Genomic DNA, 16,872 nt, shown 5'->3' on the forward strand with positions numbered 1-16,872 from the left:
GGGTTAATATGTCCTAATCTAAGTTATTAATTTCTCTTCCTAATTTTCCCAACTTTAAGAAATACATACCTTACTACTGTTTAAGTGCCCTCAATGCCAAATTCATGTTGGTATAGTTCTGTCATTCACATGTAAAGGATTTTTAATTTTTTTTTTTTTTTGGCTTTTCTAGGTAGGGTCTCACTCTAGCCAAGGCTGACATGGAATTCACTATTTAGTCTCAGGGTGACCTCAAACTCATGGTGATCCTCCTACCTCTGCCTCCTGAGTGCTGGGATTAAAGGCAGGTACCACCACGCCCAGCTCTAAATATTAGTTTTATATTTATTTACTTGAGAGAGACAGAGTCACAGAGATGCAGTGAAAGAGCTGAGAATGGCCGTGCCAGGGCCTCCAGCCACCGCAAGCGAACTCCAGACGTGTGCCCCACCTTGTGCATCTGGCTTACGTGGGTCCTGAGGAATCAAATCTGGGTCCTTTGGCTTTGTGAGCAAGCGCCTTAACTGCTAAGCCATCCCTACAGGCCATGTCAAAGAATTCTACATTAGAGTAATGAGTTTCACTTTGACAACTTCATACGTGCGTATGACGTACTTAGAGTGTCTGCCCATCCCTACCTCCTACTCTCCCTCACCTTTCCTCGACCCCCTTCCTCTGTCCTTTTGTTCCTCACCCCTTCCAGTCCCACACAGCTGGTGTCACTCTCCTGCTTTTAAAAAGTGTGTGTGTGTGTGTGTGTGTGTGTGTGTGTGTGTGTGTATGGATGGATGTATTTGTGTATATGTGTATGGCATGTATAACACCATGCCTTGTGCGGAGGTCAGAGAACAGCCCTGGGTTTGGGTTGTCATCCTTCCACCTTGTTTTTGAGATTGGGTCTCTGATCTTTGCCACTGGGAAAGCCAGTCTAGCCAGTCTGCAAGCTTCGGGCCTCTCCTGGCTCTGGCTCACAACTGGAGTTACAGATACATGTGCCACTTTGCATCAGGCCTTATTTGTGTTCAGGGGATTGCACTCAGGTCAGCAAGTCTTTAAGAGCTGACCTAACTCCCCGGCCCAGACCAGTGATTCTATTTATTTAAGTTAATTATTTATTTATTTGAGAAAGGGATAGAGGCAGAGAGAGAGAATTGGCACATTAGAGCCATCAGCCACTGTGAACAAACTCCAGACGCATGTGTCTCCTTATGCACCTGGCTTATGTGGGTCCTGGGGAACCAAACCTGGGTCTTTTGGCTTTGCAGGCAAGTGCCTTAACCACTAAGCTATTTCTCTAGCCCCCAGACCAGTGATTCTAAATGCAAATGCCTTCTGCTTCCCTCTACAGTTTAGACCCTGCTTGCCACTATGTGGACTTTTATCTGTAAAGTTGTACCAAGTCAAAACCACCATCCTGGGTTCACTCTGGTTTCCGGGTGGCTAGTCACGGAGCCAACAAAGAGAGCAGGACTTGATTATGTAAAAATTTACAGTCCTCCCTGGCAGTAAGGGCAGGTGGCAAGACTCCTGTTAAGATGGCTCTGTTGGGCTTCTGTGATTAGGCACCATGAGATGCAGGAGACCTGTCCAGTGCCACACGCTGCTGCCCACGTCACAGAGCTGCTAACTTAAGCACTGGGTCTGCCTTTGAGAAGCTCCCTGACATTTTCATTTTCTTTTTGGCCTACTTCCCACCTAGAGAGATCTTCTTTTCTTCCCATACTACTGAGACTGTGGTGTTAAGGCTCTCTGTTTTTCCAGTGCTTTTGGGCTTCACTTTCTTGTGGTCTGCTGTCGCCCTCTGGAGTCTTTCTACCACACGCAGCCATGCACCTATTGCTTGTTTCCAGTGTCCTGGAGATGCAGGGAAGCGCTGACATCTCTCATCCACCACCCGCCCCCTCTCTGCTAATGACATTTGGAACTGAGGCCTTTGGGAGGCGAATACATAGGAGGTCATGGGAAGGAGGTCCGTAATAGCAGGAGTCACTTTACGAAAAGAAGAGATAGCCAGACTATCACTCTGTTTCTGTCTTGACATGTGATTGCCTTTATCTTTTTGTTTGTTTGTTTGTTTGTTTTGTTTTTCAAGGTAGGGTCCCACTCTAACTCCGGCTGACCTGGAATTCACTCAGTATTCTCAGGGTGACTTCAAACTCACAGCGATCCTCCTATCTCTACCTCCTGAGTCTATCTTTTTGTGACGTGGTAACTAGGCTCTCACTAGTCCAGCAAATGATGGTGCTGAGCTCTTGGCCTGTCCCACCTCCAGAACTGTGGGCCAAATCTACTTCCATTCTTCATAAATTTCTTGGTTTCGGGTATCTTATTAGCAACAGAAAATGAACCAAGGTAAACAGGTACAAGATTATTATAATATCTTGTGATAGTTTGAATACTATCATTTGAACATATGGCCCCAGAGACTTAGGTGTTTTATTAAAATTAAGCTAGTCAGTCTGGCAGGAGGACTTAGCAGTTGAGGCACTTGCCTGCAAAGCCAAAGAATCCAGGTTCTACTCCCCAGGACCCATGTAAGCCAGATGTACAAGGTGCTGCATGCTTCTGGAATTGCTTTGCAGTGGCTGACAGCCCTGATGTGCCCATTCTCTCTCGCTCGCTCTCTTAAACAAATAAATATTTTTTTAAAATTAAGTTAGTAACTTGGATTTCCAGCTACCTGACTGGAGGAGGTGTCACTGGGGGTGGATCTGGGGGTCCAACCCTGTGGTGGTTTGATTGAGGTGTCCCCCCATAAACTTATATGTTCTGAGTGCTGGGTCCCCAGCTGGTGGAAATTTTGGAATTGGAGCCTCGTGGAGGCGGTGAGTTGCTGGGGTGGGCTTACAGGTGGTACCGCCCGCTTTCCCAGGCCGGTGTTTGGCACACCCTCCTGCTGCTATCGTCCACCTCACATTAGGTAGGAAATGATGTCCACCCTTTTCTCATGCTATCATTTTCCCCTGCCATCGTGGAGCTTCCTCTCAAGTCTGTAAGCCAAAATAAGCCCTTTCCTCCCACAAGCTGCTCTTGATCGAGTGCTTTCTGCCAGCAATGCGACCCTGACGGCAACATTAAAACAGGTACCACAGGAGTACGGTCACTGATGCTAGAAACCCAGCTGGGCGGCTTTGGTCACCTGGGACTGATTTGCAGAAGGATAGCAAAAGGATTTGAAACCTTGGCCTACAAGACGCCTTGCAGGGCTGTAAGGACAGCTTGATGGACCATTCCGGCCAGAATGAAAAGACCTGAATGCAGTAAGAAGTATGGGCTGTGAGGTTTGGCTTATGAGGGTGAGGAAGAGCTTTGTAGGGACTGGGCAAGCAGCAGGTGCATGAGAGGCTTGCTGCGCCCTGCCTGCCGCGTCCTGAGAACTTGCGCAGTGGTGCTTCGCGTGGAAATAGACCGGCGTGAGCAGAGGGATATGACACAGAAAGAAATGACATCTTTGGACCAAAATTGTTGCCCATTCAGCTCTGATTGTTTGAGAGATTACAACCTTTGAAATTGGGCCACCTGACCTGCATTGGGACAACAGAAAGAATGTAGACTCTTTTGAAGGGGTCTGCATGCTGAAGGAGTGTCCTGTTCTTCAAAGTCTGCTCTATTCTCTCCTGGATTAACAAATTGGCACTCTATCTGGTATTATGGAGTATAAGGAATGCAGGAAAGAGAGGGTTACTGAATGTGCAACATGGTTTTGTATTTTGGAAATGTTCATGGGTAATGTCAAGCAGGCTTGTTAGATCCCTGCATGGAGACCCAATGGAGCCATAAGGATGATCCATAGGTTGCAGTATAGACCCAAGGAGATGCTAGGATTATGGATGGCTGCTAAGAAGAGCTGCCAGCACCAAATGAAGTTTTCCAGGACTGTGAGTAGCCTATCTTGAGAGGCAGAATTGGAACTTCGGAGACTTCACTGGTTAGAGTTATTGGACTTGGAGACATGTCACTGGTTAGAGTTTCTGACTTGGAGCTACAGAGTTTGGTGTTTACCCTGTTTGTTTTAAATCTTGTATTGTTTGACTATTTCTTTGCTGTGCCCAATGCCATCTTTTGCACTGTGAATATTTATTCTGTGCCATTATGGGTTTTCTTTTTGGTTTTTGGCATTATAGCTCATTAAAAGACCTTTGACTTTGATGTTTGAACATCATTGGGACTGATAAAAACTATGGAGATGTTTTAAAAGTATCTACATTATTGATGACCTATAAAATTGGCACAGAGATTTTAAAAAACGGATAACTGTTGGGAAAAGAAAGACAAAATAACCATCCTATGTAAGTAATTTAATTATGTGCTTAGAAACCTAAGATACTTATGGTATTAGAACCATTAAGAGTAGATGGCCACTTCCCAAATTGTCACCAGCTGGAGACCTAAGCATTCAGAATGCATAAGTTTATGAAGGACACCTGAATCAAACCACCACAATCCGCCCCTGGCCTCCACAAACTGATAACCATCCGTGATGTAAAATGTGACGCATTCAGTACAACTTTAAGGACCACTAGACTGAGGAAAACTCAGTTATCCCTAGATCTTTGAGGATGTTTAAAAAGAAGGATTAACAAAAGAGCCAAGGACTGTAGAGACGGCTTAGCAATTAAGGCATTTGTCTGAAAAGCCAAAGGACCCAGGTTTGATTCCCCAGGACTCACGTTAGCTAGATGCACACGGTGGTGCATGCATTTGGAGTTCTTTTGCAATGACAGGAGACCCTGGCATACCCATTTTCTCTCTCTTTCTCTCTGTCTCCCTATCTACCTCTTTCTGTCTCTCTCTGCCCCTTTATTTACTTATATTTATTTGTAAATAAATAAAAATATTAAAAAATATAATATTAGTCGGGAATGGTGGTGCATGCCTTCAATCCCAGTACTCAGGAGGCAGAGGTGTGAAGATTGCCATGAGTTCAAGGCCACCCTGAGACTACATAGTGAATTCCAGGTCAGCCTGAGCTAGAGTGTGACCCAACCTCAAAACCCCTCAAAAATAGAATATTTACAATACACATCATATACATTGTATATAAAACATTTAAATAAATAAATGATGAAAATAAAATAAAACAGTAAATATTTAGAAGAAAAATAATATATAGGCAAATAATGGGTGATATAAGCACCTCATAACTGAAAAACAAGTAGAACAATTCAAACTAACCACGGTCATGTCATTATCTCTTCAGAATGTAGGTGCGAGGGAGGAAACTGCTTCAGGGTTTTCGAAAAGAGTTCTTAGAATATGAATTCAAAGAAAATCTACTTCCTGATTCTGACGTAATCAGGCTTTAAGTAACTGACATTTTTAACATTTTTTCCACTTGGCAAAGTGACTTTACAAACTTTGTCACTTAGTCCTAAAAAGAACACTGCTTGAAAAGCAACCCCACTTAGCACTTAAGGTTTGTGAAGGGGGCTGGAGAAGCGGCTTAGGGGTTAAGGCACTTGCCTGAGAAGCCTAAAGACTCCAAGTCCCACTTAAGCCAGACGCACAAGGTGACACAAACGTACAAGGTTACACATGTGCATGAGATGGCACACACATCTGGAGTTCAAGTGCGGTGGGTAGAAGCCCTTGTGCACCAATTCTCTCCCTCTCCCTCTCCCTCTCTCCCTCTCTCCCTCTATTCCTCTATTCCTCTCTCTCATGAAAAATACAGAAAAAATTATAGAGTGTTTTACAGAGTTCTATTTTGCTTACAACATTTCAACTAACTCATAAGTCTGTCATTTATATACTGTATACAGCAATCTTTCTTCAAAATTTTATTCATTTGCAAACAGAGAGAGAGAGAGAGAGACAGAAAGACAGAGAGCTGGGAGAATGGGCACACAGGGCCTCTAGCCACTACAAACAGACACATGCTCCACTTTGTGCATCTGGCTTTATGCGGGCACTGGGGAATTGAACCGGCATCGTTAGGCTTTGCAAGGCAAGTGCCCTAACAGCTGAGCCATCTCTCCAGCCCCAAAGTATTCCAGATTTTAACTGTTTTAGTTATTTACTTGAATATGTGTCCATATTCATTCCTGGCACTCACTCATTATGCAGAGGAGAGGCACAATGATAAGGCCATTTCTCAGTGCAGGCTGGGCTTTAGGCCATACAGCTTGACACCGACTCACCCACAAAACAAAGAATCTCATCTCAGGTCTGATCTACATCCCTTGGGAGCCACTTCCCTTTTTGTACTTTTTTTTTTTTAATTTTTTTTATTTATTTATTTGAGAGCGACAGACACAGAGAGAAAGACAGATAGAGGGAGAGAAAGAGAATGGGCGCGCCAGGACTTCCAGCCTCTGCAAACGAACTCCAGACGCGTGCGCCCCCTTGTGCATCTGGCTAACGTGGGTCCTGGGGAACCGAGCCTCGAACCGGGGCCCTTAGGCTTCACAGGCAAGCGCTTAACCGCTAAGCCATCTCTCCAGCCCCCTTTTTTGTACTTTTAATGTCACTCGGCCAGGCCACAGGGGCCAGATGAACAGGGTCAGACTGAATGCGAGAGACAAAGCAACAAGAGCATGAGGCAGCCCACAGAGGTCTCTCACGGGCCCACCCCTTCTCTGGGCCTCCGTCACATCCTGAGTCCAGTACTGTGACAAACAGATTCACAACACAGCCCAGCACCAAAGCACTGAGGGCCGGTCCCTGGGGAGAAGGCAGAGCAGCCTTCTTCTAGGTCATTCTAAGGATGGTCCCTAGACAGTGCCAGCATCATTCGGGAGCTCAAAAGACTCACAGCTCTCACGCCACATGGAACCCAGCACGTCGCATCCCCAGGTTTAAAAAAAAAAAAAAAACAAATATATTTATTTATTTATTTATGTGGGAGAAAGAGAGAGCAAGAAAGAGAGGCAGATAGGGAAAGAATGGGCACATCGGGGCCTCCAGCCACTGCAAAAGAACTCCAGAGACATGCACCATCTTGTGGGTCTGGCTTGCATGGGTACTAGGGAATCAAACCTGTGTCCTTAGGCTTCTCAGACAAGCATCTTAACCACTATGCCATCTTTCCATCACTATCCCCAGGTTTTTATGTGATTGTAAATAGAATTGATTTTAACTTTGCTATATTCTAATTGATTCCTTTCAGTACACAGAACTAAGTGCATTTGGGTCTTGTATATAGAGATTGCTGAGTTCTAAAAATTATTTTATAACTTTCTTAGTAATTTTATGTAAGCAGGCATTTTATCTATGAATAATACCCTTATTTTGAAATCTTTCTGAAATTAACATAGCCATACAAGCGTTCTTATGCTTATCTTTGCATAATGTATACTTTTCTATTCTTTTACTCTCCACTTACCATCGTCTTTGTATTTAAAGTGTATTCTTTTCCAGGCAGCATCAAGGTCACCCGGCTGTTTGTCAAGTCTAAAAGCCATCTTTCAATGTTTGCCCATTTGTAGTTGATGCAATTACTGACATGGCTTTGCTCTTTATTGAAGTGATCTAATTTCTTCTGTTAGCTTTTCAGAGACATTCTCCTTACTCTTCCTTATTTGGTGGCTTCTCTACAGCACCCGCTATGCTTCCGTAACTTGCTGTGATCTACTTGGTTAATACTGCGCCGTTTCAGGCAAGCCAGGAAGCCCTAAAGACTGAAGATCCCTTCACCCAGCCTTTTCTATAATCTCATGTTTCACCCTGACAGGCAACAAGACCCGCACATGGTGTCACTGTTCTTGTTTAAAGACAAGGGTGGTGTTTTCTTCTTCCTCTCCCCCCCCCCCCCCGCATCCAAGGCTGACCTGGAATTCACTATGTTGTTTTAGGCTGGCCTCAAACTCACAGCAATCCTCCTACCTCTGTTTCCCAAGTGCTGGGATTAAAGGTGTGCACCACCATGCCCAGGAGAGAGAGAGAGAGAGAGAGAGAGAGAGAGAGAGAGAGAGAGAGAGAGAGAGAAAGAGAGAGGGGGGGGGGGAGAGAGAGAGAGGGAGAGAGAGAAACCACACTGGGGCTTGCAGCCACTGCAAACAAACTCCAGATGTATGTGCCACTTTGTGCCTCTGGCTTTATGTGAGTGTTGGGGAATCAGACTCAGGTAGTTAGGCTTTACAGGCAAGTGTCTTAACTGCCTAGCCGTCTCTCCAGCCCTGGTATTTTCTTTTTAAACATACTTTATTTGGGCTGGGGAGATGGCTCAGCAGTTAAGATGCTTGCCTGAAAACCCTATTGTCTCCAGTTTGATTCCTCAACACCCACATGCAGCCAGAGGCACAAGGTGGCACATGCATCTGGAGTTCATTTGTAGTGACACTGCCCCGATGTGCCCATTGTCTCTGTCTCTCTCTGTGTCTGTCTGTCTGTCTCTCTCTCTCTCTGCCTGCAAACAAATAAATAAATATAAAAAATTATTTATTTATTTGAGAGAGAAAGAGAGTGTATGGGCATGTCAGGGCTCCCTGCCACTACAAACCAATGCCAGACACATGTGCCACTTTGTGCATTTGGCTTTACGTGGGTACTGGGGCACTGAACCCAGAGCAGGTTTTGCATGTAAATGCCTTTAACTGCTGAGCCCTCTCCACTGCCCGATATTTTCATGTACGTAAATATCTACCCTGTTTTTCACTGTTGCCTGTTATTCTGACTAGTGTGACAGCTTGAAAAGTTGTGTTTAGCTTTTTTTCTTCTTTTTAAACCTTTTTTTTTTTTTTTTTTTTTTGTTAGCAAGAGAGAGGGAGGGAGAGAATGGGTGCTCTAGGGCCTTCAGCCACTGCAAACAAACTCCAGATACACACACCACCTTGTGCATCTGGCTGACATGGGTTGTGGGGAATCAAACCTGGGTCCTTTGGCTTTATAGACAAGTGCCTTAACCACTAAGCCATCTCTCCAGGCCAGTTTTTTCTTCTTAATATATAATGTAGAATATTCAGATTCCTGTAGGGGAAAAGGGCTCATATAGAAGATATAATCAAGGGTCATCACTCGTTACACACAAATGTTATATAATGTGTCATGCTTGATACATGATTCCAGGTATGCTGGTAATAAATTATCCAAGCTCTCTATCACCTGATAATCTTTTAATTTCATCCTCATTTTTTTTTTGTTTGTTTTGCTTTTTTGTGGTAGTCTCACTCTACCTCAGGCTGACCTGGAAATCACATGAGTCTCAGGGTGGCCTCGAACTCCCAGCGATCCTTCTACCTCTGTCTCCCGAGTGCTGGGATTAAAGGCGTGCGCCACCACACCCGGTTACTCGTTTGTTGTTCAAGGCAGGATCTCACTTTAGTTCAGAATATCCTCGAGTTTATTCTGCAGACCCAGGCTGGCCTTTATTTAATTTTCTTTATTATTTTATTTTATTTATTAGAAGAGCAAGATAGAGAGAGAGAGAGAAAAAATGGGTGTGCCAGGGCCTCTAATAACTGCAAACAAACTCCAGATGCATGTACCACCATGTGCATCTGGCTTACATGGGTACTGGAGAATTGAACCTGGGTCCTTAGACTTCACAGGCAAGTGCCTTAACCACTAAGCAATATCTCCAGCCCTGTTTTTTTATGGGGTTTTTTTTTTTTTTTGTATTTTTCAAAGCAACGTCTCACTCTACCCCAGGCTGGCCTTGAACTCATGGTGATCCCCTACCTCAGCCTCCGGAGTGCTGAGATTAAAAGGGTGCACTGCCACATCTGGCTTCTAGCTACTTTTAAATTTTTCCTGTTATATTCAGTTTTTAGCAGTTTGGGAAAGATACACATAAATATACTTTTCTTTACATACTCTTTTTTTAGTGTAGTGAACATATTAAATCTATAATTTTTGTCATCAAATTTCAGAAATGGTAGCCATCATGTCTAAATTATTATTATTTTTTTATATTTTACTTTATTTATTTATTTGAGTGTGACAGACAGAGAGAGAAAGAGGGAGAGTGAGAGAGAGAGATAATGGGCGCACCAGGGCCTCCAGCCACTGCAAACAAACTCCAGACGCGTGCGCCCCCTTGTGCATCTGGCTAACAGCCTCAAACCGGGGTCCTTAAGCTTCACAGGCAAGCGCTTAACCGCTAAGCCATCTCTCCAGCCCCTAAATTATTTTTTATGCTTCATTCTTTCATTTCTATCCCCTTAGGACTTTCGTTAAATGTAGATGAAAATTTGATAATGTTTCACAGGCAACTAAAGTCCTATTCATTGTTTTCCAAGTTTTTCTTTGTACTTATTAATCCTGATTTTTTTTGTTTTGTTTTGTTTTTTTTGTTTTGTTTTGTTTTTCAAGGTAGGGTCTCACTCTGGTCCAGGCTGACCTGGAATTAACTCTGTAGTCTCAGGGTGGCCTTGAACTCATGGCGATTCTCCTACCTCTGCCTCCCAAGTGCTGGAATTAAAGGCATGTGCCACCAGGCCCGGCTAATCCTGATTATTTTGCTCAAGCTCATGTCAGATACTGTATCTTATAGTTCTAGAATTTTCACTTGGTTCTTTTGGAGAATTGCAAGTTCAAGGCCAGCCTGGGCCTTGAACCAGGAGGGAGGGAGGAAGGGAGGGGAGGGGAGGGGTGGGAGGGGAGAGAAGGGGTGGAGGAAGGGAGAGGAAGAGAGGAGAAGGGAGGGGAGGGGAGGGGGGAGCTGCTGCCTCTGCACACCAGGGCCTCCAGCTGCTGCAAATGGACTCCAGATGTGTGCACCACTTTGTGTCTCTGGTTTCACGTGGGTCCTGGGGAATCGAGGCTGAGTCCTTAGGCTTCGCGGGCAGTGCCTTAGCCGCGGAGCCGTGCCTCCCACCCTGCAAGGACATTTATACTGGAGAGAACCTGGGTGAATATCACTGGGACACAAGGCTTTCTCAAGGACAAGGCGGTGACAGTCCTGGTTCTTTTCTAGAAAAGGACCTTTAAGTAAGGTGAAGACATATGTGATTCAGACACTCCATGACCAAGCACATGAACATGTGAGGTGAGCCTCCTGAACCGACATGGGATTGTTTTCTCGTTGCAGAGATGTGTCTGTATAATCCTCCTGAGGTCCGCTATGCCACATTCAAAGCCCTTGAGTACAAGAATGGCACCATGCTAAACTGTGACTGCAAGACGGGTTTCCGCAGAGTGAACAGGCTCTCCTACATGACCTGCTTGGGAAACTCATCCTGGAACGACGAGTGCCGCTGCGTCAGCCTCTGTAAGTGGCCTTTGCCAAGGCCGGGTCGGGGGGAGAACTACGGGGTAGTGTGAGACCGTGTCGCTTCCGTTCCTCAGCCTGAGGGTCAAGATCACGGTGGGCCCGTTACCCACTACCTGCTTTCAGCGGCTTCTGGAATAACCACTCCTGAAATAATGAGCCTCTGCGCATTTCTGGAGCTGTTCCAGGCTTGCTAAGCCTGTGCTGATCTGACACCATGATTTTGTTGACGTCTCTTCTTCAAGGCTTGCCAATACACAGTGCCTGTGCTCGGTTTCCTATCCACCCTGAGGTGCATGACGTGGCTTCGTTCACCTCCTATATATGAGAGACAGAGAAAGAGAATATTCCCTGTCCTACCCCCCACATTTCCTCCCTCCTTGTCTGTCTCCTGTGCTCCCCAACACAGTATGCTTCCACTTCCATCCACGATATCACGATTTCACGATTTTATGTGTGGAGTCTAGGCTTGTTGTCTTACGTGGGTCTTACTGTACCCCAGACTGACCTGGAATTCACTCTGCGGCCCCAGACTGGCCTCAAACTCGCAACAATCCTCCTACTTTAGCCTCCCCAGTGCTGGAACTGAAGGCATGTACCACCATGCCAAGCTTTGATTTTGTATCTATATAAAATCCAGTTGAGCATGGTGGCACACCCTTTCTTTTTTCTTTTTTTTAAATTATTTTTATTTATTAGAAACAGAGCGAGAGAGAGAGAGGAGAGAGAGAGAGAATGAGAATGGGCATGCCAGGGCTTCTAGCCACTGCAAATGAACTCCAGATGTATGTGCATCTGGCTTTCATTGGACCTGGAGAATAAAACCTGGGTCCTTAGTCCTTAGGCTTCACAGGCATGCGCCTTAACTGCTAAACCATTTTTCCAGCCTTTTTTTTTTTTTTTAATTCTTTTTAGTGGCACACCCTTTTGATCCTAGCACTTGGGAGGCAGAGGTAGGAGGATTGCTATGAGTTTGAGACCAGCCTGGTACTACAGTGAGTTCCTGATCAGCCCTGGGCTAGCATGAGAACCTGCCTTAAAAAAAAAATAATAAAATCTTAGCACCATAAATGAGAGAAAAAAATCTATATTTGTCTTTCTGAGACTGGCCTAATGCACTTAATATGATGAACTCCAGTTGCATTCATTTTCCAGCAAAAAGCATAACTTTCCAACATCATTCTTCTTTCTGGTTAAAAAAAAAATTTTGTTGTGCATATAGCACATTATTTTTATCCATTCCTCTGCTGTTGAAAACATATTTTGGCTCTATAATGTAGCTGTTGTGTTATTGATCTTTATTTTTCTTTTGAAAAATATTTTTATTTATTTGTTTGTAAGTTGAGAGAGAGAGAGAAAGAGGGAGAGAATGGGTGCTCTAGGGCCTCTAGCCACTGTAGACGAACTCCAGATGCATGCACCACTTTGTACATCTGGCTTTATGCCAGATGGGAAATCAAACTTGAATCATTGGGTTTTGCAGGCAAGCGCCTTAACCACTGAGCCTCTTTCCAGGCCCTCGTCTCTATTTCTTAATCCTGAGGATGGGATAGGCTGGGAAGGCTGCTCTGTTGAGACACACCAGCGCCTCATTTCCCAGCAGGTCCCACCCTTATCCTAAGCTTAAGTTCGAATCCCCACCTCAATGGTGTGCTCTTCACATCTGGAGTGTTCCTTCCAATTGTCTTAAGACCCCACATTGCTGCATCTTTAAGAGCTTTGCACGGCTCAAGGGAGTAAAGGAGTCATTTGTGTTGAGGGGTTAGACCATCCGTCATTGCTGTGCAGCGCATTCGAGGCCAAAAAAGGAACCATGATGGTTTGGCGTGCATGGGTACAAAGGATTTTCCACTGGAAGATTTTCCACTTCTTCCAGAAATGCTATTTCCATTGTCACTGCGCATATGGATATAGAGCAGAGCAGGGCTAATGTGCCCCAGGGCGAGGGCCAGGGCGAGGGCGAGGGCCAGGGCGAGGGCCAGGGCGAGGGCCAGGGCGAGGGCCAGGGCGAGGGCCAGGGCGAGCTCGCGCCTCCCTGCCCTGCGCGGTCCCGGCCCTGACCTTCCGGGCCGTCGCGGGCCCCGCAGAGAATGAAGGCAGGCGCGGCGTTTTCCGTCCGAGCCCAAGTGAAATTGTTCTCTTCCTCCTCCATGTCCTCTAGCCAAGGCCAGCACGGGAAGACAAGTCTCAGCGGCTCGCGAAGACCCGCACAGGGAACCGGCAGCGGCGCAGAAGGCAGCCCCGCCCGAGGCGCGCGCGCCCCCGCCGGGTAAGAGCCGCGGCCTTGGCCAGCACCCCGCGCACCCCTCTCTCAGCCGCTCGCCTGGGCTGTGGTTTGGGAGCCCGAGGATGGAGTGCAGCTCATTGACTGACTCCATTCAAAAGCGAGTGCTGCAAACCCGCTCAGCAAAATGACAGGGGCCAGTTGGAAGGAAAAGCACGTGCAGCCGGATGGAGAGGGGATGAGAAAAGGTGGTGGGAGGGGCTTATAACCAAAATACACTCTATACATGGATAAACGCTGTCAAGAAATAAAATAAGGGCTGGATGGATGGCTTAACGGTTAAGGCGTTTGCCTCAAACCCAAAAGGACCCAGGTTCGATTCCTCAGGACCCCACGTTAGCCAGATGCACGTGTCTGGAGTTCCTTTGCAGTGGCTGGAGGTCCTGGCGTACCCATTTTCTCTCTCAATCTCTCTCTCTCTCTCTCTCTATTTCTCTCTCTCAAATAAATAAAAATAAAATATTTTTTTAAAGAAAGGAATAAAGCACGTGTTAGGAGGGACTGTGGAGATGGCTCAGTGAGTTCCTGAGTTCAGTCCCCAGCACCCATGTAGAAAGGCAGCGCTGACATGAGCTTTGCTGGGGCTCGCTGGGCAGCCAGTCTAATCAAAGCACGGAGAGCGCCGGGTGCAGCAGACACTCTGTCCCCGGGAAATAAGTGAGGAGAATGGTAGAGGAGGTCACCTAACATCCGCTGCCTCTGCCCTTGTGTGCGCAGGCTGGCTGCCTCAGCACAGACGCACACGCGTACACCACACAGACATAGCACACACGCACCAAAGCCACGTGCACACACTGTCGGGCACGTCTCAAAGGACAAACGTATGTAGGACATCAGTTCCTATCCTCAAGGAATGTTCTCCTACGTTCTCTTAAGTGCAAGACAATAAATCACAAGCAAAACCATCTGTAGTAAGGTGTGCCTTCCAGGACAGAGTTATGAAAACTCCAATAAAACGAGATTGGAAGCTCCAATAACATGCATCTGCTCGTTAATGAAGTGCGGGTGAGAGAGCATTGTGCCCAGTTACAGCTTTCCAAATGAACAGTGCTTCCATCGTGGTGCCAGGAAGAAACAGAGTGTGGTGGAAAACCTGAGATTTGGGAGCTCTGGTTAGCCAGATACAATCCCTACAGGCCCAGGCTAATGTCATAGCCCTGCAAAGAACTTCATCGGGTCATGAGAACTCGTGACTCACGGCCCAGTGACGGAGGGAGCAGCAAGTGCATTAATTTAATTACTAAAGAAAGCGAGACAGAGAAGTCCAGTACTTTGGCTATGCTCACATAATAGGATGGGAATGAAGCCACAGGTTTGCTGGATTAGATAAGGACTCTCTTTCTTTCATTCTTCCTTCCTTCCTTTCTTTTTCTTTTTTTTTTGGGGGGGGGTTGGTTTTTGTTTTTGTTTTTCAAGGTAGGGTGTGACTCTAGCCCAGGCTGACCTGGAATTCACTATGTAGTCTCAGGGTGGCCTCAAATTCAAGGTGATCCTCCTACCTCTGCCTCCCGAGGGTTGGGATTAAAGGTGTGCACCACCATGCCTGGCTAGATGAGGGATCTTTCCATTGAGACTAATTTCTAACTACTTTGGCTTGATTGTTGGTTTGTTCGTTTATAGCTATGTATTTGCATGTGCACATGTGTGCAAAGGACACTCTTGCACGTCACGTATGCATATGTCATCGACTCTCACTTGTTGTGAGGCTACATAGTGAATTCCAGGTCAGCCTGGGATAGAGTGAGACCCTACCTTGAAAAAAAAATTAAGTGAGAACCAGACGTATCTCTCAGGCCACAGGCCAGCTAGGCCTGGGTACATTTCAGGACACACGGGGTCTTTAGAAGACTTGACAGGGCTCGCACGGGTCAACGTCCAAGCATGACTTGAACAAGAATCGTGAGCCCGTACTCTCCCTCTCTGGGCGTGGCCCTTATCCTTGGGCCTTCCCTCAGGATGCCCACCAGCTGCCACTCACGGCTGTGTGTCCTCACTTAGCCGGCAGGAATCCAAAGTGGTCTTCACATTGCCATGAGCCTGCGCTTGTCCCTAAACAGAGCCCCACCGTACTAGTCACTTTTGTCAATGCTACGGCAAACACTGAGCACAAACCACTTAAGGGAAGAATTACTGGCGCCCCCAGTTTGAGGGTGCACCCCTCGTGACAAGAAGAGCACCGCAGCAGGCCTTGAGGCAGCTGGCCACATCGCGTCCGCAGTCAGGAGGCGGAGTGCCGGATGCCCGCGTTCAGCTCGTCTTCTTCCTTCTTGTTCAATAAAAGACCTCGCCCATGACATGGTGCTGTTACAGGAAACTGAGGCTCACAGAACCAGCACCACAGACTGAGCAGGGACTCCGGATGAAAGTTTATTTTCTCGCCTGCGTGGGCCCAGGGGAATCTCTTCCAAAGCCTCATTCCTGGTGGCTCAGAGCTCATGCGCCTTATCTTGGACCACTCTCATTATGGTTAGCTCTCGGAGCCCAGGGCCCTGGCCTGGTGCCAGAGACCTTGAGAATAAGAAAGGCAAGTTGACCAGAAACAGACGGTCAGTTAGCTGACAGATGCCTGCAGCTGTGCTATGGAGATTAAAAAGAAGCACGAGGTGATTTGCAGTGTGGGACGGAGCTGCAGCACAGATCGTGGCCTTGAAGCGATACAAGAGCTACAGTGTTGGACATGACCAGCACAGAAGACCGGACGGTGCGGGACACGCCCCGTTCAAAAGTCTATTCAGTACTGGACATAACTTTGGGGCAGGGACTTCTAAACTCTGTACCTCAGTTTTCATCTCAGTGCCACCCACATTCAGGGCAGGTCTTCCCACTTGAAGGAACCTACTCTAGAAAATCTCTCACAGACAGGACCACGTCTTTGTCTCCTGTGCGGGTCTAGATCTCGTTGACAGTTGAGAGTGACCATCACACTGCCCTTCCCACTCCCATCTACTGCTCAGAAACTTCAGGATCTTTCAGGTGCTTCCACCTCTGAAGAGGCATCAGGCAGAATGGACGACACACATGCTCCCTAGGGTCCCTAGCAAGAATCCACTCTTTAAACACGTTCATCCCACTTCATGCCTTCGTCACCTAAGTGACTCCCCAGCCCCTGCGGGCGTCTATGACTCTGTTCCTTCTACATTCCTGACATGGGAATATTCCTTTTTGGGGGGAGGGGGGTATTTTTTTTAGCCCAGGCTGACCTGGAATTCACGATATAGTCTCAGGCTGGCCTCAAGCTCATGGCAATCCTCCTACCTCTGCCTCCCCAGTGCTGAGATTATAGGTGTGCACCACCACGCCCAGCTCTTTTTTGGTTTTTTTCAAGGTAGGGTCTCATTCTAGGTCAGGCTGACCTAGAATTTACTATGTAGTCTCAGGCTGGTCTTGAACTCACAGCACTCCTTCTACCTCTGCCTTCCAAGTGCTGGGATTAAAGGCATGCACTACCACGCTTGGCATG

General features: G+C 46.6%; 1 protein-coding gene across 1 annotated transcript in view; it reads left to right on the forward strand.

The window, feature by feature from the left end:
- Il2ra (interleukin 2 receptor subunit alpha) overlaps window positions 1-16,872 on the forward strand; it is a 50,734-nt gene that overhangs the window by 25,186 nt on the left and 8,676 nt on the right. Inside the window, exons 2-3 of the mRNA XM_045134767.1 lie at window positions 10,949-11,128; window positions 13,290-13,397. Coding sequence (XP_044990702.1) covers window positions 10,949-11,128; window positions 13,290-13,397 — 288 coding nt within the window. The remainder of the gene's footprint in view (window positions 1-10,948; window positions 11,129-13,289; window positions 13,398-16,872) is intronic.

Source organism: Jaculus jaculus, chromosome 15, assembly GCF_020740685.1.
Source record: "Jaculus jaculus isolate mJacJac1 chromosome 15, mJacJac1.mat.Y.cur, whole genome shotgun sequence".
In the NCBI taxonomy this organism is placed as follows: Eukaryota; Metazoa; Chordata; class Mammalia; order Rodentia; family Dipodidae; genus Jaculus; species Jaculus jaculus.